The sequence below is a fragment of the Microcaecilia unicolor genome, chromosome 14 (genome assembly GCF_901765095.1).
Source record: "Microcaecilia unicolor chromosome 14, aMicUni1.1, whole genome shotgun sequence".
In the NCBI taxonomy this organism is placed as follows: Eukaryota; Metazoa; Chordata; class Amphibia; order Gymnophiona; family Siphonopidae; genus Microcaecilia; species Microcaecilia unicolor.
In genome coordinates, this window is record NC_044044.1 from 23247423 (window position 1) to 23274718 (window position 27296).

At 42.4% G+C, this 27296-nt stretch overlaps 1 protein-coding gene across 1 annotated transcript; it reads right to left on the minus strand.

Annotated features, from left to right (window-relative positions):
• Positions 1–6915: 6915 nt before the first annotated feature.
• Positions 6916–26611, minus strand: LOC115457060 (vomeronasal type-2 receptor 26-like). The gene is made up of 8 exons (XM_030186484.1): positions 26566–26611; positions 26320–26514; positions 22483–22555; positions 20297–20591; positions 15361–16131; positions 10648–10875; positions 9132–9255; positions 6916–7817 (listed from the first exon to the last, which is right to left on the minus strand). Exons 1-8 carry the CDS (start codon positions 26609–26611, stop codon positions 6916–6918), a joined length of 2634 nt encoding a protein of 877 aa, XP_030042344.1.
• Between the last annotated feature and the right edge of the window lie 685 nt (positions 26612–27296).

Below are 27296 nucleotides of genomic sequence, written 5' to 3' on the forward strand. Positions count from 1 at the left end.
TTTATATGCAAATAGCTTGGCACCAATAATCAAATCCTGGTAAGAGCAGAAGTTGACCAGATAGAGTTGTGTGCATAGCTTATTCAGGGTAGTCAGCTGGACTTATGCATCTTAGTCTGCCACTTAAGTTAGGACAGCCTTCACCTTGAACAGACTTATGCACAAAAGTCTATAACCATACCAAGGAATGCCTCTAACCCTGCTTCTACTAAATTTATTGATCAGGAAGAAACAAGGGATCCATTTTAAAACACACCTCTTTGGCCATCATTCACTCTTATCACATAAGTAAAATATTAAAATTCTTTGCATTTGAACATAGAATTTTGAATGCATTCCATTATAAACCTCCAGTTATACATCTAAACAGCGGGAGGAGGGGTGGACTTTGTGCATTCTGTGACTAACCTCACTTAGAAATATACTGGTCAATATTCGACCAGTGGTAGTCGGAATTTTGTTTTTACTGCTGGCTGAATTAGACCCAGATATCCAATGCTGGCCTCTGTCTGAGTACCGGCATTCAAGATTTTTGACATGACTGGGCATGTGATGCCTGCTGGCACTTATTCGGGTCCTGGAAGATTTTCAGGCATTTCCCATATAGTCCTGCCTAAATATTGATCAAGATACACTGGAAGGGATCAGGGGAGACCACTAACCTACCCTCTTTGATCTATCCTCCCTGGTTATTAGCCCCCATTCTAATACCATGCACCTGAGCACATCCCCATGTGATCCCCTGCTTAACCGTGAAACCCTCCTGATGTGTGACCCCCCTTGCTCTGATCCCTCCCCAATTTCTGATCCCACCTTACCACTGCATTCTGATCCCCATCACCTCAGCTTCCCCATTTGAAAGCAGGAAAAAAAAGAAGCAAGGAAATCATTAAGTATTGATGTTAATTGGCATTAATTAGGATTTATGCACAGATCTGCCTTTGAGCTATGAAGTAACATTGGTGCCTACATTTTCTAGCTCATACATGAAAAGGGGGCATGGTCAGGGCAGGAGTAAGAAGTACGAAAGGTAGGCGCTTCTAAAAACAAGAGGAGACGTCGATAAAGAAACAATTCTTTATTGCAAGCGAAGTGACAACGACTTAACACAGCTGTGTTTCAGTGCTAGCTCGCGCCTTCTTCATGAGTCTCCATCTCTTCATGATTCATCACCTCTGAAAGTGGGAGAAATTTCTGCACTTGCAACTCCTTGAACCTGCTCCGCTTTAGGTATACACTCTTCTTAATGCTTCTTGTAGCACTGCAGAGAACAAATAATAACAAAGAGTGGAACCAATACCTCACGTCTTCTTACACTCAAATTATATATGTGTATAAGGACCACAAAAAACCACATTTTGAAATGGAGGAAAAAGACCTCAGCTGGCTGTGATCATCCCTCGATGGTATGATTGCTGGTCAGGGCAGGAACATGAGTGGATCACTCATTGCTGAGTGACCTTTGTAGAATTAGCACTTAGTGCAGGATTATCCCTGTACCTAACCTTTGGTGCCATTTACTGAATCTGCCTCAAAATGTGTAATTTGGAATGTGCAAGTATAGGTAGTGTTGGTATACAAATGGATACAACTGCTGAATGGAGCTATATAAAAATAGCCAAACTGGGTGTGACCAATGGTCCATCTAGCCCAGTATCCTGCTTCCAACAGTGGACAATCCAGGTCACAAGTCCAAATAGTAGTAGCATTCCATGCTATCAACCGAAGGGCAAGCAGTGGCTTTCCTATGTCTAGTTCAATATCAGGCTATGGACTTTTTCCTCCATGAATTTGTCCAAAGCTTTTAAAATTTAGAAATTCTATGCACTGTTACTACTTCCTCCAGCAATGAGCTCCAGAATTTAACTGTTCATTGAGTGAAACAATAGTTCCTCCTGTTTGTTTTAAAAGTGTTTCCATGTAACTTCTTTGAGTGTCCCTTAGTCTTTGTACTTTTTCAAACAGTGAAAAATCGATTCACTTCTACTTGCTCTACACCACTCAGGATTTTGTAGTCCTCAACACTACCTAGGATTTTTGTAGACCTCAATCATATCTCCCTTCAGTCGTCTCTTTTCCAAGCTGAAGAGCCCTAACCACTTTAGCTTTTCCTCATCAATTTGGTTGCTCTTCTTCAAACCTTTTCTAATTCTGCTATACCTTTTTTGAGATACAGTGACCAGAACTGAATGCAGTACTCAAGTTGAGGTCACAATATTCAGTGTAAATGTTGATCTTTGCCAACTGATTAGTGACTGGAGAGAAACTACCCAAGTCTAGCCCATCACTCTCTCCATTTTGGGTTTGTTGCCTCTGCTTCTGCATCTTTGTTCTTCTCTTTGTTCATTAATTGACCAATATTCAAAACTATTTTACTGGCCAAGAGTTAACTAAATAGCATTTTATTATTATTTATTTATTTATTTATTTATTTATTAGGATTTATTTACCTTCTTTTTGAAGGAATTCACTCAAGGCAGTTTACAGTAAGAATAGCTTAAACATAAGCAATAGACAATTACAGCAGTAAAATATTCAAATAACAGTACAAAGTATGGCATAGTATACTAATTACAGTATCAACACAATACATAATAAAACATTTTATTATACATCATAGGGTATCAGCAAATATGGAACATATAGATAGATAAGAAAGTAAGAAGAGTTAGAAAATAAGGGATCTAATTTAAAGAAAGTTGTACATGAGGTCAGAGAGGTGATTAACTATTATCTCAGCAAGGGTTGAAGTGGAGAAACATGTCCTACTGCATTACTCTTTGTGTGTGTGTGACTAACAAGTTTGTTGCTTCTTCCATTAAAGGTTTTTTTTCTTTAGCAAAAGATGCACCACTGCCCTTTTTAATGATGTTGGCGGTTGAACAATAGATAGAGAGGAATTCACAATTTTTGTGGTGCCTTCTATAAGGCCCATACATGCCTGCTGCACTATCTTTGATGGGCAGACGTCGAGGGAGCAGGTAGTTGGTCAAAGATCTCTTAGGATTTTGTCAAGGTTCTCCTCTGTTTTGGGGTTAAAAGTGTCCCATTTATGAGAGTCAGGAGGGGGTGAGTTTGTGCGCTCCTTGTTATCAAAATGGAGACTAGGTTGGAATGCCTGTAAATTCTGCAAAATCATTGCAGTTCAGTTTTGACTGGACAGGCTGGTTCTGTTGTGGGGGTTGTAGAAGGCTGCTTACTATAATGAACAGCTACTTGGTTGAATTGGCAGCCTGTGCAATGCATTAAAATAGTGTTAAGACTTGGCGATACTTTGTCATGTGTTTCCTACATTTTAACCTGTCTTCATCCAAGCAAGATTTACGCCATCTCCTTTCCAGTTTCTGTCCTTCGTGTTTCTAGTTTCAAGTTTATTAAGAATTGTCTACCCCACTCATCAAATGAATGTCTAGGTGACTTACATGCTAAAAGTACATAGAATGGAATAAAATCAAGAAAATAAATATAAAATTTAGACAATGACAGGACATGACCAAAGGGGAAGTAGGGTAGAACGACAATGTAGATAGATTGGGGGGAAGGGAAAAGGAGTGGGTAGTGCTTCAGTACTGTGCAGCCTATCCAGTTCAGCCATCATGAGATAAAATGGAGAAGTTAAAAGTATGCATCTGTGAAAAGGAATGTCTTAAGTTCTGCTGTAAATGAGGGGAGTAGGGATTGATTGTGTTTAAGGATCTGAAGTTCTGGACAAAACCAAGGTGAGCATTTGTGAGTGGGGCATATGAGCATTTTTAGTGGTGCCATTTTCTCTAAGGTCTTGGCTAGGTGTGTATTCCAAATGTCAACCTCTTCTTTCACTGTACTAGTCTTTTCATTCACATGTGGATAGTCCAAGGCCTCTAACCTAACTTCAAATACTCAGTAAGAGATAACTGTTTATCTCCGCTGAACATTTGCTGTTAGCGGCTAGCTGCTAACTGACTATGAGGCTTATTTTCAAAAGAGAAGGACACCCATCTTTCGACACAAATCGCAAGATGGGCATCCTCCTCACAGGGTTGCCCAAATCGGCATAATCGAAAGCCGATTTTGGGCGTCCCCAACTGCTTCCGTCGTGGGGATGACCAAAGTTCCTGGGGGCATGTCGGAGGCGTAGCAAAGGTGGGACTTGGGCGTGCCTAACACATGGGCGTCCTGGACCCATAATGGAAAAAAGGGCGTCCCTGACGAGCATTTGGACGACTTTACCTAGTCCAGTTTTTCTTATGACCAAGGCACAAAAAGGTGCCCAAACTGACCAGATGACCAGCGAAGGGAATCGGGGATGACCTCCCCTTTCTCCCCCAGTGGTCACTAACCCCCTCCCATCCTACAACTACTACTACTACTACTATTTAGCATTTCTATAGCGCTACAAGGCATACGCAGCGCTGCACAAACAAAGAACTCAAAAAAGAACTTTAAAAATATTTTGTGCCAGCCTCTATGCCAGCCTCAAATGTCATACTCAGGTACATCGCAGCAGTATGTAGGTCCCTGGAATAGTTTTAGTGAGTGCAGTGCACTTCAGGCAGGTGAACCCAGGCCTATCCCCCCCTACCTGTTACACTTGTGGTGGTAAATGTGAGCCCTCCAAAACCCACCAGAAACCCACTGTACCCATATCTAGGTGCCCCCTTCACCCATAAGGGCTATGGTAGTGTTGTACAGTTAGGGGTAGTGGGTTTTGGGAGGCTCAGCACACAAGGTAAGGGAGCTATGTACCTGGGAGCTTTTTCTGAAGTCCATTGCAGTGCCCCCTATGGAGCCCGGTTGGTGTCCTGGCATGTCAAGGAGACCAGTGCACTACGAATGCTGGCTCCTTCCATGACAAAGTGCTTGCATTTGGTTGTTTCTGAAATGGGCGTCCTTAGTTTCCATTATCGCCGAAAATCAGAAATGACCAAGTCTAAGGACAACCATCTCTAGGGATGATCTAAATGTCAAGATTTGGGCATCCCCAACTGTATTATGAAAACTAAAGATGGACGCCCATCTTGCTTTGATAATACAGGTTTCCCCACCCCTTCACTGGAACGTCCTGTGAGGACATCCTCAGGAAAACTTGGCCCCCCTTTCGATTATGCCCCTCCACATCTCATGACATAGCCAGTTAGGCGCAGATATTCAATGCCAAATCAGCCATGTTTAGTGGTTAAATTAGGCCGCATAAACAGGTGGCCTGTCTTTAACCATTAAGCTCTTAAAAGGGTAGCACTAAATATTGGCTTGACTGATTAAGTTGCCACAGTCAAAAGTGAAACCAGGTATTCAATGCTGGTCGCCGGATATGGGCCGGCATTACATACATGGTATGAGCACCAGCATCAGGCAATCACCACATAAGTGTTCTTCCCGCTGTTGCTGCTGCCAGCCTGCAAAATTCACAAAAATATATCTAATGTATAGTGCATAAAAAGGACCAATAGTACAAAAAAATAACATTTTATATATTTGGAGAATTCCTGCCAGCTATGAACAACAATGGCCAAACCTTAGGGCAGGATTTCTCAACCCATGGAATATGTACCCTTTTGGTTATGGTGGAGCCTGCATAACGTTTGATTTTTAGGGTTTTTCTTTTTGTGAAAATAAAAGCTCTTGTACCCCCTCCTGCCCCCTCGACAATGGCCCTCTTTCCTTCTACTCTCCTCCCGAGCAACAGCAAGAACCCCTCCGGAAGGCTCCCTGCCACCTCAGCCATCCAAGCAGGCCCTCCCCGTGCCTTCCTATAGCCCTGATGTCCTAAATTTGGCTGGTTAACTATGTGGGTGCTGACACTGAATAATACCGGTACCCCTTATAATCTCAGGCCCCTCTCTAATACCACTGCTGCACTGCCCCGACCAAACCCTCTTTATTGACAGCGGTGAGTGATACTGCCCACTTTAGTGCTGAATAGGTACAGTCATGCTACCAGCACTCCAGTAGTGTGAAACTCCCTGATCCAGACCCTCAACAGATGAGCACCACTCCAGTCCCCTAAAGAAATGTCCCCCAATTCAGATCTCCTTTCTAGCATTTCGTTCAACAAGCAACTCCCAATAGGCAACCCACCAACAAGTCCCTCTTAAGACTATACCCTGACCTTCCACCCGCCCCAAAACTACTGTTCCCTCTAAGCTGAGTGGGTGTCCTCCGAATGCAATGCTGCTAGTAGGGGGTGGAACTTTAATATTGTGTTTTCAATTGGTAGGAGAAGACAGGTTCCTTTCGAGTCCTGCAGAACTTGCCTGTCCTTCACCCTTGAAAATATGATAGTGGAAAAGCCCTCACCACTGGCAGGACTGTAGATGGAGAACTCTCACTCAGACATCAACCACTAGAGGGCATGAATTGAGGTCGCGTGGTGCAAGCCTCATACCATTTTTATTGCGTTTCGTGTCACTGTGATATTGTTTCTCACATAGAGCGCTACTCCTCCAACCATCTTCCTAAATAGATTATAGTCTGGTATATTTGCATATCTAGGATAGTGTGGTATAGAAAGTGTGAAATAAATCATGGGCCAGTTAGACTGTTTTAGAGCCTGGTACTATCTGTAGAGGGGATGAAAATTACTACTACTACTACTACTACTTATCATTTCTAAAGCGCTACTTAGACGTACATGAAGAGACAGTCCCTGCTCAACAGAGCTTACAATCTAATTAGGGCAGAGAAACAGGACAAACAAGAGACAAGGGAATATTAAAGTGAGGACGATAAAATAAGGAATAAGGAAGTCGTAAGTTTAAGAGCAGCCAGTAAATATTTACCTTCCTTTGAAAATTTGCCTTACTGTTTTCAGGCTATAAAGAAGGCATTCGTATTTCATTTTTCAATCACTTTCAAAAATATTGAGCAGTTCTCAACTTTCCTCATTGGGCAGGAACACAATATCATGCTAAAGAAATTCTCTTTCATGTGACATTTTTAGGATTTCTTTCCTATTAAATACTCCCTCATGTTCAGGTCAGGTCTGAGCAGAATAATGTAGCACTTGGGGGTGAATATACAGCCCAGAAGTCCAGCACTGGAAGCCAGGATGGCAAATATCTCCACAGCCACCATGTATTTGCCTTTGGTGCTCAGGTATGATGGGATAAAGGATACCCAAACACTGCAGAACACCAGCATACTGAAAGTGATAAACTGAGCCTCATTAAAACTATCCGGAACCTTCCTTACTAGGAAAGCCACAGTGAAACTTAGAAGAGCCAAAAAACCCATGTACCCAATCACACTATAAAATGCAATAGTGGACCCCTCATTGCACTGTAGAATCATCTTCCCAGTTACAGACTGTGAGTCATATTCAGGGAATGGAGGAGAGATGAGCAGCCATACGGTGCATATGACAATTTCACCAGAGATGCAGAGAAGGACTAGATAGCTGGAGACCCTTGTCCCAACCCACTTTCTTAACTTGCTGCTGGGCTTGTTGGCTCTGAAGGCAATGACAACTGTGACAGTTTTTGCCAGCACAGAAGAAACAGCAATGGTAAAAATCATCCCAAAAGCAGATTGCCTGAGAAGACAAGTCACTGATCCAGGCTGACCAATGAATACCAAGGTGCAGAGGAAAGACAACATGAGGGAGATGAGGAGGATGTAGCTGAGATTTTGGTTATTGGCTTTCACTACTGGTGTGTCCCGATATTTAATAAAGATTCCCAGCACTAGGGCAGTGATAATGAATAAGAGAATAGAAATTGAAGACAAAGTTACACCCAAGGGATCATCATAGGACAGGAAATCAATGACTCTCGGTAGACACTCATCCTTCTTCTCACTGGGCCACTGATCTTCTGGACACTTCATGCAGATCTCTGCATCTATGGAACATAAGATTTCTTAAGGATTCATTTGTAAACATTTCATTACCAACAAGTCAAATTTTTTAAGAAGAAGGAAACAATAGTTCACATATATAGGCCTAACAGACAGGTTATCAGGGGCATTTTCGAAAAAGAAGGGCGCCCATCTTCTGACACAAATTGGGAGATGGGCATCCTTCTCTCAGGGTCGCCCAAAATGGCATAATCGAAAGCCGATTTTGGACGCCCTCAACTGCAGTCCGTCGCAGGGAAGACCAAAGTTCACGGGGGCTTGTCGGAGGCGTAGTGAAGGCGGGACTGGGGCATGCTTAAGAGATGGGCATCCTCGGCCGATAATGGAAAAAAGAAGGGCGCCCCTGACAAGCATTTGGTCGACTTTACTTGTTTTATTTTTTTTCACATCCAATCCTCAAAAAGGTGCCCGAACTGACCAGATGACCACCGGAGGGAATTAGGGACGACCTCCCCTTTCTCCCCCAGTGGTCAACCCCCCCAACCCTAAATAAATATATATTTTTTTGCCAGCCTCAAATGTCATACTCAGCTCCATGACAGCTGTCTGCAGGCCCCTGGAGCAGTTTTAGTGGGTATAGTGCACTTCAGGCAGGCGGGCCCAGGCCCACCCCCCCCCCCCCACCTGTTACACTTGTGCTGGTAAATGTGAGCCCTTCAAAACCCACCCGAAACCCACTGTACCCACATCTTGGTGCTCCCTTCACCCCTTAGGGCTATGGTAGTGGTGTACAGTTGTGGGGAGTGGGGGGGGGAGTTGGGGGGCTAGTTGGTGTCCTAGCATGTGAGGGGGACCAGTGCACTACGAATCCTGACCCCTCCCACGACCAAATGCCTTGGAGTTGTTCGTTTTTGAGCTGGGCCGCTTCGGTTTCCAATATCGTTGAAAAACGAAACCGCCCAGCTCAAAAACGAACAACTCCAAGGCATTTGCCTGGCACAAACCGTATTATCGAAACTAAAGATGGACGTCCATCTTTTTTAGATAATACGGTCTGTCCCGCCCCTTTGCGGACCCGTTCTCGGAGATAGACGCCCATGGAGATGGACGTTTGGGTTCGATTATGCCCCAATAAGTGTTACTACGGAGAACACTACATTGTTTCACAAGCTAAGTGGTCGTAGCCAGGAAGCTCCATTTATTGCATAAACTTGAATCATTAACTATGATATAGGATGCAGGAAGTGTTCATCTTGCTATATTTATGTATCCAGTACCCATAGGTGTATATCTGGTTTGCATTAACTAAAGGCATTTCATATATACATATATAAACCGCCATGATGTGTTTTGTCTACCTGTGGTATTAGAATACTCCCCTTCAGAGCAGGGGACACAGTCAAAGCAGCAGACCGGCTTCTCACGGTCAATAACTTTCCTGTATCCATGTGTACAGCTCTCAGAGCACACAGAGCGGAGGACCTGAGGAGAGGAAGAAACAGAGAAATAGAATCATATTCCCCAATCAACAGTTGCCTCTTTCTATAAGAGAGCTGGTCTGCTATCCTGCTTATAATCGAACGAGAAAAACGCCCAAGTTCCGACCTAAATCGGAAGATGGACGTTTATCTCACAAAAACGAATAACGCGGTATAATCGAAAGCCGAACTTGGACGTTTTCAACTGCACTCCATTGCGGAAGCGTACAAAGTTGACGGGGGCGTGTCGGAGGCGTGGTGAAGGCGGGACTGGGGCATGGTTATCACCCGAACAGAGATGGGCGCCTTTCGCCGATAATGGAAAAAAAGTATGCGTTTGTAGCTAGAATTTAGGGCATTTTTCCTGGACCCTGTTTTTTCACGAATAATGCCCCAAAAAGTGCCCTAAATTACCAGATTACCACCAGAGGGAATCGGGGATGACCTCCCCTGACTCCCCCAGTGGTCACTAACCCCCTCCCACCACAAAAAAATGATGTTTCACAACTGTTTATTTTCACCCTCAAATGTCATACCCACCTCCCTGGCAGCAGTATGCAGGTCCCTGGAGCAGTTGTTAGGGGGTGCAGTGGACTTCAGGCAGGTGGACCCAGGCCCATCCCCCCCACCTGTTACAATTGTGCTGCTTAATGCTTAGTCGTCCAACCCCCCCCCAAACCCACTGTACCCACATGTAGGTGCCCCCCTTCACCCCTTAGGGCTATAGTAATGGTGTAGACTTGTGGGCAGTGGGTTTTGAGGGGGATTTGGGGGGCTCAACACACAAGGGAAGGGTGCTATGCACCTTGGAGCTCTTTTACCTTTTTTTTTGTTTTTGTAAAAGTGCCCCCTAGGGTGCCCGGTTTGTGTCCTGGCATGTGAGGGGGACCAGTGCACTACGAATCCTGGCCCCTCCCACGAACAAATGCCTTGGATTTATTCGTTTTTGAGCTGGGCGCTTTCATTTTCCATTATCGCTGAAAAACAAAAATGCCCAGCTCACAAATTGTCGAATAAAACATGGACGTCTATTTTTTGCGAAAATACGGTTCGTTCCGCCCCTTCACGGACCCGTTCTCGGAGATAAACGCCCATGGAGATAGACGTTTTCGTTCGATTATGCCCCTCCATGTCTTCTACCATGGCTTCGATGTACTAATCATAGCATGCTAAAATTTCCCCCAGTAAATAGAGCATTTCTGAGCCGTCAGACAGTAGCTACATGAGAACTAATTTAAAGACAGATTTTATACTGGGAAGGTTTTCAACAAAGGGCAGGAATATTTATTCTGCAATTACAAAAACATGTGATTGCAAACATGTTCAAGTCCTTTTCTTCTTCTGTTCTGTTTTCATGTTATTAACCAGATTATAAACAAAAGAGAGAGTGTCAGGCCTGGTTAGAGGGAGTTTTCCATCTGATGGCAGTTTGGTTCACAAAGAGTTGCTTGTCCTTGGGAGCTGAGGGCTGGAAGCTTCCAACATGGCTCCAGATGGTTGTCAAATTTGGGAACTGAAAAATCTGTATGATGTCATAATGAGTTGGAGCATGTCCTTTCTCATCGAAGAAGATCTCATGTCCATCTGGGGCTTTAAAATGGACCTCTTTAAGGTACTGGTTGAGCTAGAAAGATAATGCAAAGTTAGAATATTTTTTTCTTGTTTGCTTAGGTATAAATCCTTGATATTTTATCCTAAAACATGCGAGATTAAGACTTGTACTAAGTCTACCCCTTTGCATGTTTGATACCTTATTTCTCAAGTAGTTGTATAAGCTACAGAAGAAGTGACTCTGAATTCACTCTCACTCCTGCCTCAAAACACAGACACACAAAAACCCTTACTGTTTTGGAATTGCTTTTCCAATCCAAGGGAAATATTCAACATCATCTACCATAATGTTCATGGGACCGGAGAGACCTCTAGGAGTGAAAAATGCTATTGAAAACTCTAGATTTTAGTGTTATTCATTAATTAATTTTTTATGATCAATTTAGAATAGAAACATAGAATCATCACAGCAGATAAGGGCCAAATGGCCCATCCAGTCTGCCCTTCCTCAATAACTTCTAGCTCCTCCTTTTCCTAACTGATCCCATGTGCCTGTCCCACTCTTTTTAAAATTGCAACACAGACCTCATCTCCATGACCTCCACTGAGATGCAATTCCATGAATCCACCAACCTTTCCATGAAATAGAATTTTCTTAGATTCTTGCTAAGACTATTTCCTCTTAACTTCTTCCTATGCTCTCTCATTCCACAGTTTTGCTTCATTTGGAAAAGGCTCACCTCATGTACATTAACACCTCTTCCAGTGTATACATGTTGAGGTCCATAAGCCTGTCCCTATATGTTTTATGACATAGAGCTTTTACTAATTTGGTTGCCACCCTGTGGACCTAATCCATCCTGTTTCTATATTTCCGTAGATGCGGTCTCTAGAATTGCACACAATACTCCACCTCTTTTTTCCTGCTGGTCATCCCTCTCCTTATGCACCCATGCATCCTTCTGGCTTTGACCATCGTCTTTTCTACCTGCTTGGTCACCTTAAGGTCTTTGGACACAGTCACTCCCAAGTCTTGCTCTTCTTTCATACACAGAAGCACTTTATCCCCTATATTGTACCATTCTCTCTCTTTTTTTTAACCACAGGACAAAAAATTTGGACAAATGTCATAGCTTTTACAGTTGATAGCACAAGCCAACATCTAGACTTGCCAGAAGAGACAGCTGTGGAAGGGATGGTTAGGCCCTATTTTTCAGAGCTAATAGTTTTCCAGCATTTGCTTTCATGCCCATCAATCAATATTCCAATTGAATGGGTTTTCTGTCTGGTGGGGGAAATCGTAAGTCTCTATCGTTCATGATGGCACCTAAGCTTTTCTAATCTAACTTTTTCTACGAGTGTAACTAGTTAGTGGACTGAAAATCACCAGAAAATAAGTGAGTCCTTGCTCTGACCTGACTCCTTCCCTGTCACTAACCAGATAGTGATTTGGTGGTCACGGCTGATATTGAACAGTACTGCCTGCTTAAGGGGTCCTTCTACAAAGCTGCGGTAAAACGTGCCCTGGTCCATTTTTTACCGCATCTGGAAAAAGGCTATTTTTTCATGGGCCGGGAAATGTGCCTGTGCTAATATTAAAACTAGCATGTGAATATTTACGGACTGAGTCCTTACCCCACTGACCTAGCGGTAAGGTGCTAACATGGGCATGCTGCCGATTACGGCCAGGAAAGTCCCCACGGTAAAAAATAGAAAATAAAATTTGAATACCATGGGATTCGGTACGTGCCAAAATTGGAATTACCGCCGGTCGCACATACTACCCGAACAGTAGTGCCAATTGGGTGCATGCAACCCACACGTTAGACATCCTGTGCCTTTGTAACTGCAATGGGGGCATTCACACTGGTGGAGCTTGGGTACGTCATGAGCGTGTTGCCTAGTGAAGTGCACTAATTATACAGCTCTGTCAGTTGTGCATAGAGCATTGCGTGCATAGAAGTGCCCTCCTTTGAAATTTCAATAAGAAATCTCACCTAAATTCCAACACGGAAAGAAGATTTACATTTGTATTTTATAAGCGATTTAGAGAATAGTTGTTACAAACAATAAAAAGCAACACTGGGCCTTCAAGACTGAGACAACAGGAGTCTTTTATTGACAGATGACCCGACACGGGCCGTGTTTCGGCGTTAAACAAAGCCAAGCTTATTTCCTACATCGCGGCTGTCTGTTTCGACAGAATCGTTTGGGTTTGAAGGTTTTCTTCACTTATTGAGGTATCGGACCTATACATCTTGCACATTTCACACTGGGCCTTCAAGACTGAGACAACAGGAGTTTGTTTACTTTCTGTATACCCTTTCTGGTTAGTTTGTGATTAGAATAGTTGTTAAGCATTGCGTTTTATGGCATCTAGATTTTAGTCCCAAATCTTATAAGATTAATGAACAAAATTCAGCACTTTAACAAATCAAAAACTATTTTTTTGTTCTGGGCATTTCTTCAATATTCTGAAGAATCATCTATTCTCTTAAAGAGTTCTCCTGACCCCTCTCCTTTGTTTGGACTTCCAAGGGATTCTCCACTTGGTTTCTTAGCTGTTTGCCTCTTTCCCCTCCTGCATCTCTGAAAAGGCAGTTCTTGTCTTCCTCGAAGGCTGAACTTTCTGCTATGCAAGTCATTTCCCTATCATTGGGCGATGTCATTAACAGTGTTTTGCAAAACTAAGAGCTATTTCAAAAGAATGAACACTAATTTAAAATATTCTATTCTACTATGGAGAAATAATGCACATTATTGATGATAACAAATATTAAAAAACAATGGGAAGGTTAATATTGAAAAACAGAAATTACATTGGCCTCCTAAAACATGGGAGGGGGGAATGTTAACTCAAATAAAACTGAAAGTTTATATTCACATATTCCTCTCTTCCCTCCCTCCCCCATGGTGTCTAGCATTCCTCACCTCCATTTCTTTTAACTTCCCTCCCTCCCCTGTGTTGCCCAGCCTCTGCTGGCCCCATCAAACCAAAAGAGCTCCCACTTTCTCTGTCCCCTCCCAGACCCACCCTTAGACCCATCCCCAGGTCTACCATATTGTCCTGGTGGTCTAGTAGATAGTCATGGGCAAGGGTGATCCAACTGACTCCTGCCCATGCTGTCTTCCTCTGTCAAAATGGCTTCCGTGACTTCCAGCAGCAGACTCACAATATTGCTGCAGAAGTTGGTGGCTGCCATTTTGAGATTGGAGCTGGCACAGGAAGGAATATCTTGCCTGTGCAGGTTCCAATCCCAAGATGGTTGCTACGACCACCAGTGGAAGAAATGCCAGACACCATGGGGGAAGACTTGAATATAAACTGTGATACAATTTTTGGCAGTTTATTTATGCCAAAAATGTGTTTATATCTGAGTATATATGTACATCTATACACTCATTCATACATCTTATTTTAGTTACATTTGTACCCCATGCTTTCCCACTCATGGTAGGTTCAAAAGCTGCTTCCATATACAGGTACTTATTTGTACCTGGAGCAATGGAGGGTTAAATGACTTGCCCAGAGTCACAAGGAGCTGTGCCTGAAGTGGGAATTGAACTCAGTGTCTCAGTTCCCCAGGACCAGAGTCCACCACCCTAACCACTAGGCCACTCCTACTCATATATGTGCTTCACCATCTTAATCTTCCCACAGCCCAGTCCCTCAATTTCTCATGGCTCCTTGTATCTACTGGATAGTGAGGTTAAAAAGGCAGCTATGCTCTCCAGAGCATTTCCCCCTTCCCTTTCCTCCAATGAAAATGAACAGAGAAACAGCTCTAGGCTACATATGGTTTCTTCTCTAATCCCTAGGATTATTTGCAGGTTCTATATTTGAATTTCATCCCTTATTCAACCTTTAGAAAGATTCTTTTTTGGTCTTCATTTATAGCCAAGCTAAAATATTTAACTGCAATTTTCCATATGGATTTATATGAATCTTATATATTGCTTTATATTATGTACACCAATAATCTACACTATTTACGACAAAATTGTATATATTTATTTTAGTTACATTTGTACCCCGCGCTTTCCCACTCATGGCAGGCTCAATGCGGCAGGCAATGGAGGGTTAAGTGACTTGCCCAGAGTCACAAGGAGCTGCCTGTGCCGGGAATCGAACTCAGTTCCTCAGTTCCCCAGGACCAAAGTCCACCACCCTAACCACTAGGCCACTCCTCCACACCAAAATGGCACCAAAATATCAGCACTGATAAAATGTTATGCTCAAATTTGTATTACTGCCGTTTACAAAAATCACTTCACACCAGGATCCGTGCCACTCCTGTATTACTGCGTGCAAATTGGATGAAAGCCCCTGGTCAACCCATAGCCCTTGCATGGCCACACCCCCTTTTTGGATCTGTGCGTTCAATGTATGTGCTGATCCTGGCACCGAAAGTTACATGTGAACATTTAAATGAATGCCAATTGCTTGTGCAATTTTGGGAGCCGTATATAGAATCTGAGGATTAGCAAAAATGAATTTTACTGTAAGGAAAAAAAAACCCATTACACTTGCTAGAAAAGGTGAATCTGTAGATTTTACCTGCCATGGCTTAAATTCCATTTTAAGACTATTTTCAAGTTGAAATTTGGTTGTGTACAATTTGTGTAAAGCATGAGCCATGGCATAAATCATGTTATAAAGACTGTAAGAGAACTGGAAAGGAATTGGTGAACCATCAATCTTAGGTAGTATCTCTGAACTTGTGCAGTTTTTATTGTTATTGCGTAAATCACATTCAAATAATGCAGTCTTCCTAGAGGCATGTAGATTTTGGAGCAAGTGTTTCAAACCTGGAATATTTCCTTCTCGGATAGTAAGCCTTAGGGAGCCATTCAATGCAGTACATCTTGCAGGATTGGTATACTTAGACTTACTCTTAAGAGACGAGGTCTCCGCAGAGAAGATATACAGTTTGCTATCAATAATATCTGATAATTTCACACAGAATATTTCTACTGTGAGTATATTGGAAGCATGGATAATACAAACATTGCTCTTTGATTTGTACATCTTCTGAAACACCTGAAAAGTTCTTTTCATTCCTTCATCGGGAGAGAGAATCGCAAGATTTGGAATTGATTCCAAAAAATCTACACAGCCCCCACTCCTGATAATCTCCTTCTTCAGTTCCTCACAGTACAATATATCACTCTCATCAGTTGAGGTGAGAATCCCAACAAAACTCCATCCAAAGAGTCTCAGAAGTGGAGTCAAACCATGGAAATGAGAATAATCATTTGGATAACTGTGATAAAAGTATGGGAACTCAACTTGTTCATTCAGTGATGTTTCGGTCAATCCAAAAGTGATCTAGGATGGAAAAGGCCAAAGGATTTCATCTTTTCAGACATTAACACTTATTTGTGCAGTGAATCAATCAGATAATCTAATGAAATGTCACACAGAATACATAACACCCTCATGCTTCACCTTGGGTAGATATAACATTTACATATTTAACTTACAGAATACTATAAGTTACAAGCCACAGTGCCACATTTAGGTGTTGAACATTTATTTCTTTCATTGATTTTGCTGTAGAATTGTTATATTTCATCCCACGTTTGTAAATATAAGTGAGGGCATTCTTCTCTCTCTGACACAGCTTGAGGATGAAACATGGCCACATTGGGTTTTAATAAAATGGCTTGTTTTGTTCTTCATGATAATACTAGAATCTCTTGTCTATGGTATCTAAGAGAACACTTACCGCTTGGCCATGTGAAGGGGAGCCCTTACTGCCACCCATTGACATGATGATAAGGGCTCCCGTACTAACCCTGCGGTAACCGGGCAGCACACGACGTTGCCTGATTACCGCCGTGCAAGCCATTTCCAGAGGTTTTGTTTTTCCCCCCGGAAGTGGCACATGCTCAGGGTGGGACTACTGCCCATGGCTGTGTCGGGCCGGCGGCAGTCCCGAATGTGTGAGCAGTAAGCCCGCATTGTAAAACAGCCCATTAAGCGTTATTTCAGCACAAGTTTTCGGCATGGAAAACATTAGATCAGAAACAAGGTGCCCAATATGGTAGATCCGTGTGGAACTACACTTACACGATCAGTTATAAAATAGCACCTAAGAGTTTCCATGCATATCTGAAAAGGGGATGTAACGATGGGAGAGACATGGGCAAGATAGTGGCATTCCCTTAAAATATGCACAGTGTTATAGAATTAGGGGAATCTATGCCCAGTTTTCACGCTGGGATTCATACCTGGTGTCAGCTGGTGCCTAAATGGCGCCATGGATTCTGGCTCTGTTTGCTATGCTATCAAGGATGCCCATACTTACGTGTCTTTATACAATACCATTCTATGCTAAGTTTTTTCAGTGCTGAATTTTTTGACACCATATCAGAATATAACCCATAACATAGTCTACATGAACATATCTCACAATAAATTGACTCAACTATTAATCCTGTCTTTGATTGTCTTAATTCCCTTTGGAATCTATAAGTGTTACAACAACAGATGATAAGCAAAGATACAAGTACTGTATATTAAGAGAGGTTTGAAGTAATAAGAAAAATTCACTATAGCTGTAATACAACTATATATTGGCAATGACTAGCAGTGGCGTGATGGGGGCGGTCCGCCCCGGGTGTCAGCGGGTGGGGGGTGCTCCGCTCCCACTGCTCCCCTTTTCTTTAAAAACAAATTTTGTAACGCAGAGTTGCAGGCAGGCAGCGCCTCGCGTCTGCCCTGCTTGTAAAAGAAGAAGTAAATCCATTCTCCTCGTCGTATCGTCGAGCCTTCCTTCACTGAGTCCTGCCCCGCCCTCGCGGAAATAGGAAGTTACCTCAGAGGAGGGCGGGACTCAGTGAAGGAAGGCTCGACAATACGACGAGGAGAATGGATTTACTTCTTCTTTTACAAGCAGGGCAGACGCGAGGCGCTGCCTGCCTGCAACTCCGCGTTACAAATTTTTTTTTAAAGGCAGGGTGGAAGCAGGAGAAGCTGGTAGGCAGGTCGGGTTGGGTGGGGGGTGCCCAGATGGGAGAAGGGGATGGGTGGGGACTGGGGAGCCCAGAAGGGAGAAGGGGATGGGAGAAGGGGAGCCCAGAAGGGAGAAGGGGATGAGTGGGGAGCCCAGATGGGAGAAGGGGTTGGGAGAAGGGGTGCCCAGAGCCCAGAAGGGAGAAGGGGATGGGTGGGGAGCCCAGATGGGAGAAGGGGTTGGGAGAAGGGGTGCCCAGAGCCCAGAAAGGAGAACAGGATGGGTGAGGAGCCCAGATGGGAGAAGGGGTTGGGAGAAGGGGTGCCCAGAGCCCAGATGGGAGAAGGGGATGGGTGGGGAGCCCAGATGGGAGAAGGGGAGCCCAGATGGGAGAAGGGGTTGGGTGGGGAGCCCAGATGGGAGAAGGGGAGCCCAGATGGGAGGGGATGGGTGGGGAGCCCAGATGGGAGAAGGGGAGCCCAGATGGGAGAAGGGGATGGGTGAGGTGCCCAGATGGAAGAAGAGGAGCCCAGATGGGAGAAGGGGATGGGTGGAGTGCCCAGATGAGAGAAGGGGAGCCCAGATGTGAGAAGGGGAAGGGTGGGGTGCCCAGATGGGAGAAGGGATGGGGTGGGGAGCCCAGATGGGAGAAGGGGAGCCCAGATGGGGGGTTCCCAGATGGGAGATGGGGTGGGGAGGTGAGGGGATTCTCAGATGGGAAATGGGGTGGGGAGGCGAGGGGATTCTCAGATGGGAGAAGGAGGCTGGAACTGGGGTCTGAGAAGAGGCCATGCCTGGAGCTGCTGGGGAAATGGGGCATGCCTGGGTCAGGTGGGAGAATGGTTCTGGGGCTGAAAAGGGGGTCCTAATGCAAAGCATGTGGATGAAGGGGGCTGAAAAGGAGGGTAGGTGGGATAAGGGGGCTTGTAGTGGGACTGGGGGCTGAAAATGGGCAGGGGCTGAAACCGTGGGGATTGGGGGCTGAAAAGGAGGCAGGGAGAAGTGGCTGGGGCTGAAGCTCAGGACTGGTGAGATAAAAGGGCTGGGGTTGAAACTAGGGGGCTGAAAAGGGGACAGGGAGAAGTGGCTGGGGGCTGAAGCTCGGGACTGGTGGGATAGTGGGACTGAAACTGGGGGCTGAAAAAAAGGGGCAGAGAGAGGCGACAGATCCTGGATGGAAGGGGGAGTGAGAGGGAGGGCAGACCCTGGATGGATGGGAGATGGAGGGCAAATGGTGGATTGAAGGGGCAGAGAGAAAGGGCAGACAGTGAATGGAAGGGGGAGAGAGAGAGGGCAGACAGGGGCAGATGGTGGATGGAAGGGGCAGAGATAGAGGGCAGATGTAGATGGAAGGGGCAGGGATAGAGGGCAGACATTGGATGGAGGGGACAGCAGAGAGGGCAGCCACTGGATGGCAGAGAGAGAACAAAGACAGATGCTGGATGGAAGGAAGACAGTGGAAAGCAGAAACCAGAGACGACAAACTGTAAATAAAATATATATTTTTATTTTTTTGCTTTAGGATAAAGTAGTATTGTAGCTGTGTTAATAAATGTTTATAATAGAACATGTAAACAAGGTAATCTTTTTATTGGACTAATTTTAATACATTTTGGCTAACTTTCGGAGAACAAAACCCCCTTCCTCAGGTCAGGATAGGATACTGTAAGCACTATACTGTATTGACCTGAGGAAGGGTGTTTTGGCCTCTGAAAGCTAAATGTATTAGTCCAATAAATGGTATTATTTTATTTTCTATATTTGTTTTATTTCTATTTGTTAATTTGTAAAGTGGTGATTGGTTCAAATTTACATCTGCTGTCTTTATATTTTGCACAGTACTATGGGACATTTTCTGTTTCTGTGGTGTTGCATTGTAAGCAGAATCTGGCACCTTGGGGGTTCAGTTTAATTTTTGTCTAAGTAGAAAGTTTATGATTACTTATTCTATAGTGGATTAGGGTGTTTCTGTGTTTGTGAAAAAGACATGGCTTTCAGTTGGCATTGACTGTGCAGGATCGACGATCTGTACTATTCTGTCAGGTTACGTTTTACAATAGGTGAATTGATGTTCTAGTGCTCACTGTAGTGTGTAAGATGCTTTCCTTTTCCTTGTGTGACTTGTAGAAATGACTGCTTATGGTATGGTAGAATTGCTCTATAGGTCCTGAGTGTTTTGTATTCTCGGTATGCCTAGTACTGGATTTGGGGGGGGGGGGGGGTAAAAAATGACCGGCCCCGGGTGTCAACTACCTAGCTACGCCACTGATGACTAGTCTACACCCTGAAAACAAACTTAGGATATTCCTGCCAGTTCATGTGAAGCATTTTGACTTAAGCAAGGCATACTTTTCTGTAAGGAATTTCCTGTGAACCCCGTTCAGAGATTCATGAGTATTTGAAAAATAAGTGGTGAATTATTGCAAACCAAGAAACCACCATCAATAATCAAGGCGAACAAAAGATGGACAGGGGAAAAGAGAAAGTAACAGCGAAAGTTTAGAGATTATAAATTGAATCTGGTTGATTCTATACCTGTGGGTATCTATAGATTCCGATGAGTCTGGCAATTGTCTGTGATGCCAATGAAGGGAGGCTTCCAATGAAACCTGCAACCTGGCTCTTCGGATAACATGTATAGCCAGGAACTGGGTTTTCTTTTCCTGATAATATTCTCAGAATGCCACGCAGTGAAAACCAAGCATCAGAGCAGGAATCAATGATATAGTAGCCCAGAGTAGTATTGGGTAAGATTTCTGCATTTCGGTTGATCTCCTCAATAGCAAAATAAAAGGTTAAGAGATGATCCAAGCGACCAACGTCATGGTTTCTGCAAGCAATCAAACACATCTTTAGAAGCATAAACTATACATAAACTATACAACAGTGGTCTTGTATCAAACCTTATGCTATGAGTTTATCTTGTTGAGAAGACTGGTTGGGCCATACAGGTCTTTATCTGCTGTCATCTACTATGTTATTCACATAATTTTATACTAATTCACTATAATCATGATTTGCAGGAACCCCTCCTTCCCCGATACCAAAATATATCCATCAATTCTGCCACTTAATCTTAGCTAAACCCTGCAAGACCTTATGTTTGTGTGATACTAAGATCCCCCGAAGACCTGCTGATATATATTAATCTTGAAATGTTTAACCCCTAAATATTTTCTTATTATAACTCATATGCAAGCACACACTCAATCCTAACTTGCAGTAATGCTTGGTCTTTCCTTGAAATACATTAAGTCAGTGCTCCATTGCCTTCAGTATGACACCAGACATCAGGCTGTTTGGGGACCTGGGGTTTAGAAGCAGGACTGGGTCTCAGGAAAGCTTAAAGTCAAACGCTTCAATAATCAGACCTTGTGAGATAGCCAGGCTGTCTCCCATGGTCCTCACTGAACACAAATATTCAATGCCAAAATCAATTTCTGGTGACTGGCATTGAATATCTGGGGGGGGGTGGGGGGGTTGCCAGTTTGAAGATAACCAGTTATGTTGATATTCAGACATGACTGGTTATCATTAAACTGGCTAAACATATACTAGGGTATGACACAGTCAAATTTGGCTACCAAATGCAGTTAAAAAATTCGGAATGGTTATAAACGTTTGTGCATAAGGACGTTCAGGGTGAAGGCTGTCCTAAGTTAAATGGCAGACCATGATGCATAAGTCCCACTGACTCTATCTAGCTAACCTCTGCTCTTACCATGTTTTTGATCATTGATGCCAAAATATTTGTATATAAATCATTTATAGTTTATTAAAACTTGCATTACTGCCCAAGCTGACTCACAGAACTGGGTAGTTTACAATCTAATAAAAACTTAAAACATTAAATGAAAAAGGAACTACAATATACGATTGGAAAGAAGAAAGTCATTCAAACAAGGTCACACATACTTAAGCAGGGGGCAGTAAAGGGAGGTAAGGGGGGGGGGGGAAAGGGGGAGAGGAATAACCCATAGGTGACAATAAAGTGAACACCAGCTCTTAGAAAATTAAGATATAAATGGAAAAGTCTATTGAAAAAGCCAAGTGTTATACCAGATTTAAACTTCTTAAAAGATGTCTCAGCCCAAATGCAGGGGGAAAAGAGTTCCAAAAGAAAGAGGATGCAAAAAAAGAAAGCATGATGATGGGTGAATTCAAACTGAGCTGATTTAGGGTTGGGAAGAACTAATCTGTGGTTATCTATTGAGTGAAGCAGATGGGTGGAAGAATAAAGACCTACTTTATGTGCTTTGATGGTAAGGGTAAATAACTTAAAGATTATGTGCTGTTCTATGGGGAGCCAATGAAATTTTTGCACTGCTGAGATATATGATCGGACTTGTGTGTGTGACAGATAAGTGGAACATGGACAGCCTAAATACAAGCTATTACAGTAGTCGAATTGAGTTGTAAGAAGAGCCAAAGCCAAGGACTGAAATGTTAATTGATCAAAATATCTACAAATGGATTGTAATCGACGAACAGCTAAGCCTACAAGCAACAGGTTTTTTTTTGTTCAGTACCAAATTATGATTCTATACCCAGCTGGAAATAAGGAAAAGACAATCTTGAAGTGGAGTAAGAACAGGATTATACGAATGAGTAAGAAACAGAAGATGTCATCTACATAGAAATGAAAAGATACACCAGTGGTTTGAATCAAGGATACAAGAAGACTCAAGAATAGGTTGAAAAGGAGTGGTGAAAGTACTGACCCCTGGGGGACCCCGTAAAACAAAGGATATGGGGAAGCAACAGATGAAGCAAAAGAAACCTGGAAAGAACGATCTGAAAGAAAAGAAGAAAACCGTGAGAGCACAGAACTGGAGATAACCAAAGAAGATAAGAATATCAGACATTTATGTTGAAATAAGAATGCAAATGAATTCCTGCATATTCAACACAATGAGGTAGATCATACAAGTTAGAAGTCTTGGTAGATAGCCGGTTAAGTGCTGAACGTCGATGGATAGCCAGTTACACGCTTTCTAATCAGTCAGCATCCTTTCTGACCAATTAAATAAAGCTAAATATCGGGGGGGGGGGGGGGCGGTTATCAGCATGATTGTTCCACTATAATTGAAAGAGGATGGAGCTATGCAAAGCACAGTACTCTGGGAAATATAGAGAGGACAATAGTTTGTAAAGACTTCAGAAATCAGGTATGCAATATGGGGTACAGATATTTAGGGATCCATTTTTTTTCTGTCATTTGACAACAGATGTGTATAAATGGCATACTCTAGTGTCCTGACAAGAGTAAAGCAAGGTGCATTGACATGATGGCTTGTCCCTTTCTAGTAGATGAATACACAAGTGGAGTTTATGAAGAGTGTGGTCAGACTTTGCAAGCAGACATGTAGATTTTAAAATATGTGTGTACTTAAAATATTCTAGGGACAGACATTTACTCAAGCAGCTGTAAATGTTTACAACTCCACCGTAGGTGAAATTTCTGCCTCATGGAAGTCTGATAAACCTTCAGCTGCTACGGAAATAAATTTTCATTCAGGCAACTTTAGCAAGCAAATTAGATACTTAAAAGGGCAAATTATCCTTGTACAGCTCTTCTGGCTTTTATTAAATAATGAACAGCAAATAACTGACAAAACAATTCAATAAGTGGCTCTATGCTATAATACCTTTAGTACAGACCATGTCCATCTCCTGATTATACCATATGAGGTCGTCCATAAATTGAGGCAAGGATAGCAAATGTCAATAATTTCCTATAACAATTTATACAATGTTCTTTTTTACTTTTCATCCAGGTCTTTTGACATCTTGTTTCTTGCTTTAACTGTTTTTTGCCAGTTGATATACTGCTGTTATTATTTATTTATTTAATACATTTATACCCCACATTTTCCCACTAGTTGTAGGCTCAATGTGGCTTACATATATAACGGTAGGGAAGGCTACAATACAAAACGTACAATTAAACGATGCAAAGTAAGATAGTAAACAAATAGGTATCATTTAAAGACCAAGATTGCAAAGGTAATACAAAGAAATAGAGTCCAAGAATCTTGTTGACGCCAGGAATAGGTCAGTTATGTAGAGTCTGGAGAGTAGGCCTTTTTGAACAGAATGGTCTTCAATAATTTTTCTAAAATTTACATAGTTTTGAGTGGATTTTGTTGATTTGGGGAGAGCATTCCACAGTTGTGTACCAATGAAGGAAAAGTTGGAGGCGTAGGTAGATTTGTATTTAAGGCCACTACAATCTGGAGTGTGTATATCAGTGTTTCAGAGAAAGAGAAATTGAATAGTCCAGTCAGGCTCAAGTAAGATTCATTTCTGAGGCATCTCCCACCTTGCAGAATTACCTCCCAGCAGATGTTGTTTTGTGTTAGAATTATCTGGACTTGCATAAACTGGGTCAGATCTGGTTATTTTTGATTGTTATTTTGGAATATCTTTTGGAGAAATATGTAGGGTTTATTTATCTATGCATGTGTCTTACAAGTGGGGGAGTGGACTATAACTAAAATGAACATACATCTGACCCCTACTGATTGAAGAGGCTATCGCTCTATGTCAGATGTTCAGTGCTGCGGGCGTCTGATAGCTCTATACAAATGTTAATAATAATAATAGGGGACCACAGTCACTATCAGAAGCACTTTCTATATTGCCCACAAATGGTCAAGGCCATTGAGTCGGCATCTTAATAGGCAGGAGCCAGACCCCAAGAAGTTCAAGGAAATGTTAGATGACATGTTTATTTATAAAATATTAAAATGCTGCTCTTTAAGACAACATTTCTGATATGATTTTCAAATAATATAACAAAAATAAGACTTTGTTAATGGAAAATTCCTAAATCTTCACTTCCCCAGCTGTAAAGGTCTAAAATATAAATTAATACATGCATCCAGCTTTCCATACTTGAGTCCACAAATGTGGAATGCTCTACCATTGGACCTGAAAATAATTTACAACCTAATTAACTTCCGTAAGGCACTGAAGACACATCTCTTTAACACGACATACCATAATGACTTATAATTGGAACTGTAATTCACCATCATTTACTTAACAATCGGATTGCTTTCTCCCTATATCGTATTGTTTAATTTTAATCAGTGCAGTTTTTCTAGCAAAAAAGGTGCCGGTACTCAAATGCCAGGCCACCCTTCAGGGGTGGGGTGATCACTGAGGGACCCCACCCCACAATAGCCAGGCCCCCTGCAACCAGTCACAGAATCTATGACAAGGTAGGATTGTTGTGTAGAGCCTGAGCTTTTTCATTAAAACTTGGGGACCATGGGTCAAGTTTAGCAGACATTGGAAAAGGTGCCGGTACTCAGTACCCCCGAGTGCCCCCTCAAAAAAGCCCTGATTTTAATATGCAATCCATGTTCAATATGTGATACCATTTGTATATTTCTCCTTTTTTGCCCGACTGTTTATTTAGCGTTCATGTTCTACATATATTACTAATTGTATATGTATTCTGAAATGACTTAAGTCATGACAGAAAATTGTAAGCCACATCGAGCTGCAAATAGGTGGGAAAATGTGGGATACAAATGCAACAAATAAATAAATAAAATTATGAAGCTGAAGCAAATAACAGGAAAGGAAAAGAAGAATGTACCATATTTATTTATTTAACACATTTATACCCCACATTTTCCCACTTAGTTGCAGGCTCAATGTGGCTTACACAATACCGTAGAGGCAGGCTTCGGTCAATAAAATACAAATACACAATGTAGTAGTAGGCATATAAGAAACATAAATAAAAGCAACAAAGAAATAAAGAGGGGGTGGTGATAAAAGTCCAATACGGTCCAAAGTTTTGCTGTGTCGCAGGAAGTAGAAAGTTGATTTGGGTCGGGGGGGGGGGGGGGGTAGGCCTTCTTAAACAAGTTGGTTTTCAGTGACTTCCTGAAGTTAAGGTGGTTGTGGATAGATTTCACGGTTTGGGGCAAAGTGTTCCACAGTTGTGTACTTATGTAAGAAAAGCTGGATGCATCAATTGATTTGTATCTAAGTCCATTGCAGTCTGGATAATGCAAATTTAAGTAAGTTCGGGATAGACTGCTGCTGTTTGTGTGGTAGATTTATAAGGTTCAACATGTATCCAGGAACTTCGCCATAAATAACCCTGTGGACCAGGATGCAAACCTTGAAGGCAATATGTTCCTTGGTATAGCAAACAATCCACACTTGAGCCACAAAGTCTAAGCCCATAAATATGGAGGAGAGGCAACAGTAAAGTGAGAGATGTTGTTAACAAAATACTACACCAGTACTAAAGCGACTACGTAGAAACATTATATTTCTACACTGTTGAGTAATTCTAGCACCACCAAGATCTTATAATTCAAAAAGTGAAGGCAACTTTTAATGAACAGACCAGTTAACATAGGTCTGATGACTTGGGACTTTTTAGGAATCTATTTTGTGAAGTGTGTATTCTCGAGGTAGATTTGTGTGTGTTGTCATATATACTTGCGAAAGTTTGTATTAGCTTTAGATGATTTGATCGATGGTTTAGAAGTCTGTACTAAAACATAATAAGTAAATTCATACTTACTTACTGCAGTATTCAGATTCATTGGGGTTTGTAAAGTTTAAGGATGTGTCCCATATAGAGTAACTGATTGTAATTATCCCTCCCAAGATCTGGTCACCTTCCTTGAAAAATCTTTCCTTTACATAACTCTCTGCATCACGGAAAGTTGTCTGGCATTGGCTAATTACTGCATTAACCATTTGCAAGAACTCACTCAATCCTAGAAATAAGGAACATAAAATCATTATTCTCAATCGAAAATCTCCTTTACCAGCTGTAGTGTTATTATAACTTTGCCTTAACATGGACACAGTCATCCTTCTATGAAGGCAGAAGGAATACAGAGCTTCGCCTTAAAATAATGTTCTCTTCTGTTGTCTCTCTTGACTCCAGAGATTTGTTGCTTGATCCGAACGGACATCTATTTTGGGAAACTGCTATTAGTGCCTCTGTCCTTGGCCCATGCCGCCCTCTAATTGAAGGCCACATGTAAATAATATAGACAGCTGTAATGATACATTGGTCTAGGTCTCCTGTGATCTGATTTATGATAAACTAATATAATTTTCCATGGCAGCAAATTCAATGGAGGAAAACATGAGCTTATAAACATGTTATTGATCCTGTGTTCCCATAGCTCTGATTAAGTGAAGAATGACACTGTGACCAGGAAAGTTGAGGAAAACAACTCCCAGAAAATGTCATCATACCTTTGTACCAATGACTTACTTGAAAGGGTTCTCCAAGAGAGAGAAATATTCTGATTAAATTTATTTTCATTCACTTTGCTCACCTTCTCCTCTCCCTCATATACATTCAGTCACATCCAGTGCGATTTTTCTAGCGAAAAAGGTGCCGGTACACAAAAGCCAGGCCACTCTTCAGGAATGGGTTGATCACTGAGGGACCCACCCCACAAGAGCCAGGCCCCCTGCAACTAGTCATAGAATCTATGACAAGGCAGAATTGGTGTGTTGAGCCTGAGTTCCTTCATTAAAACTT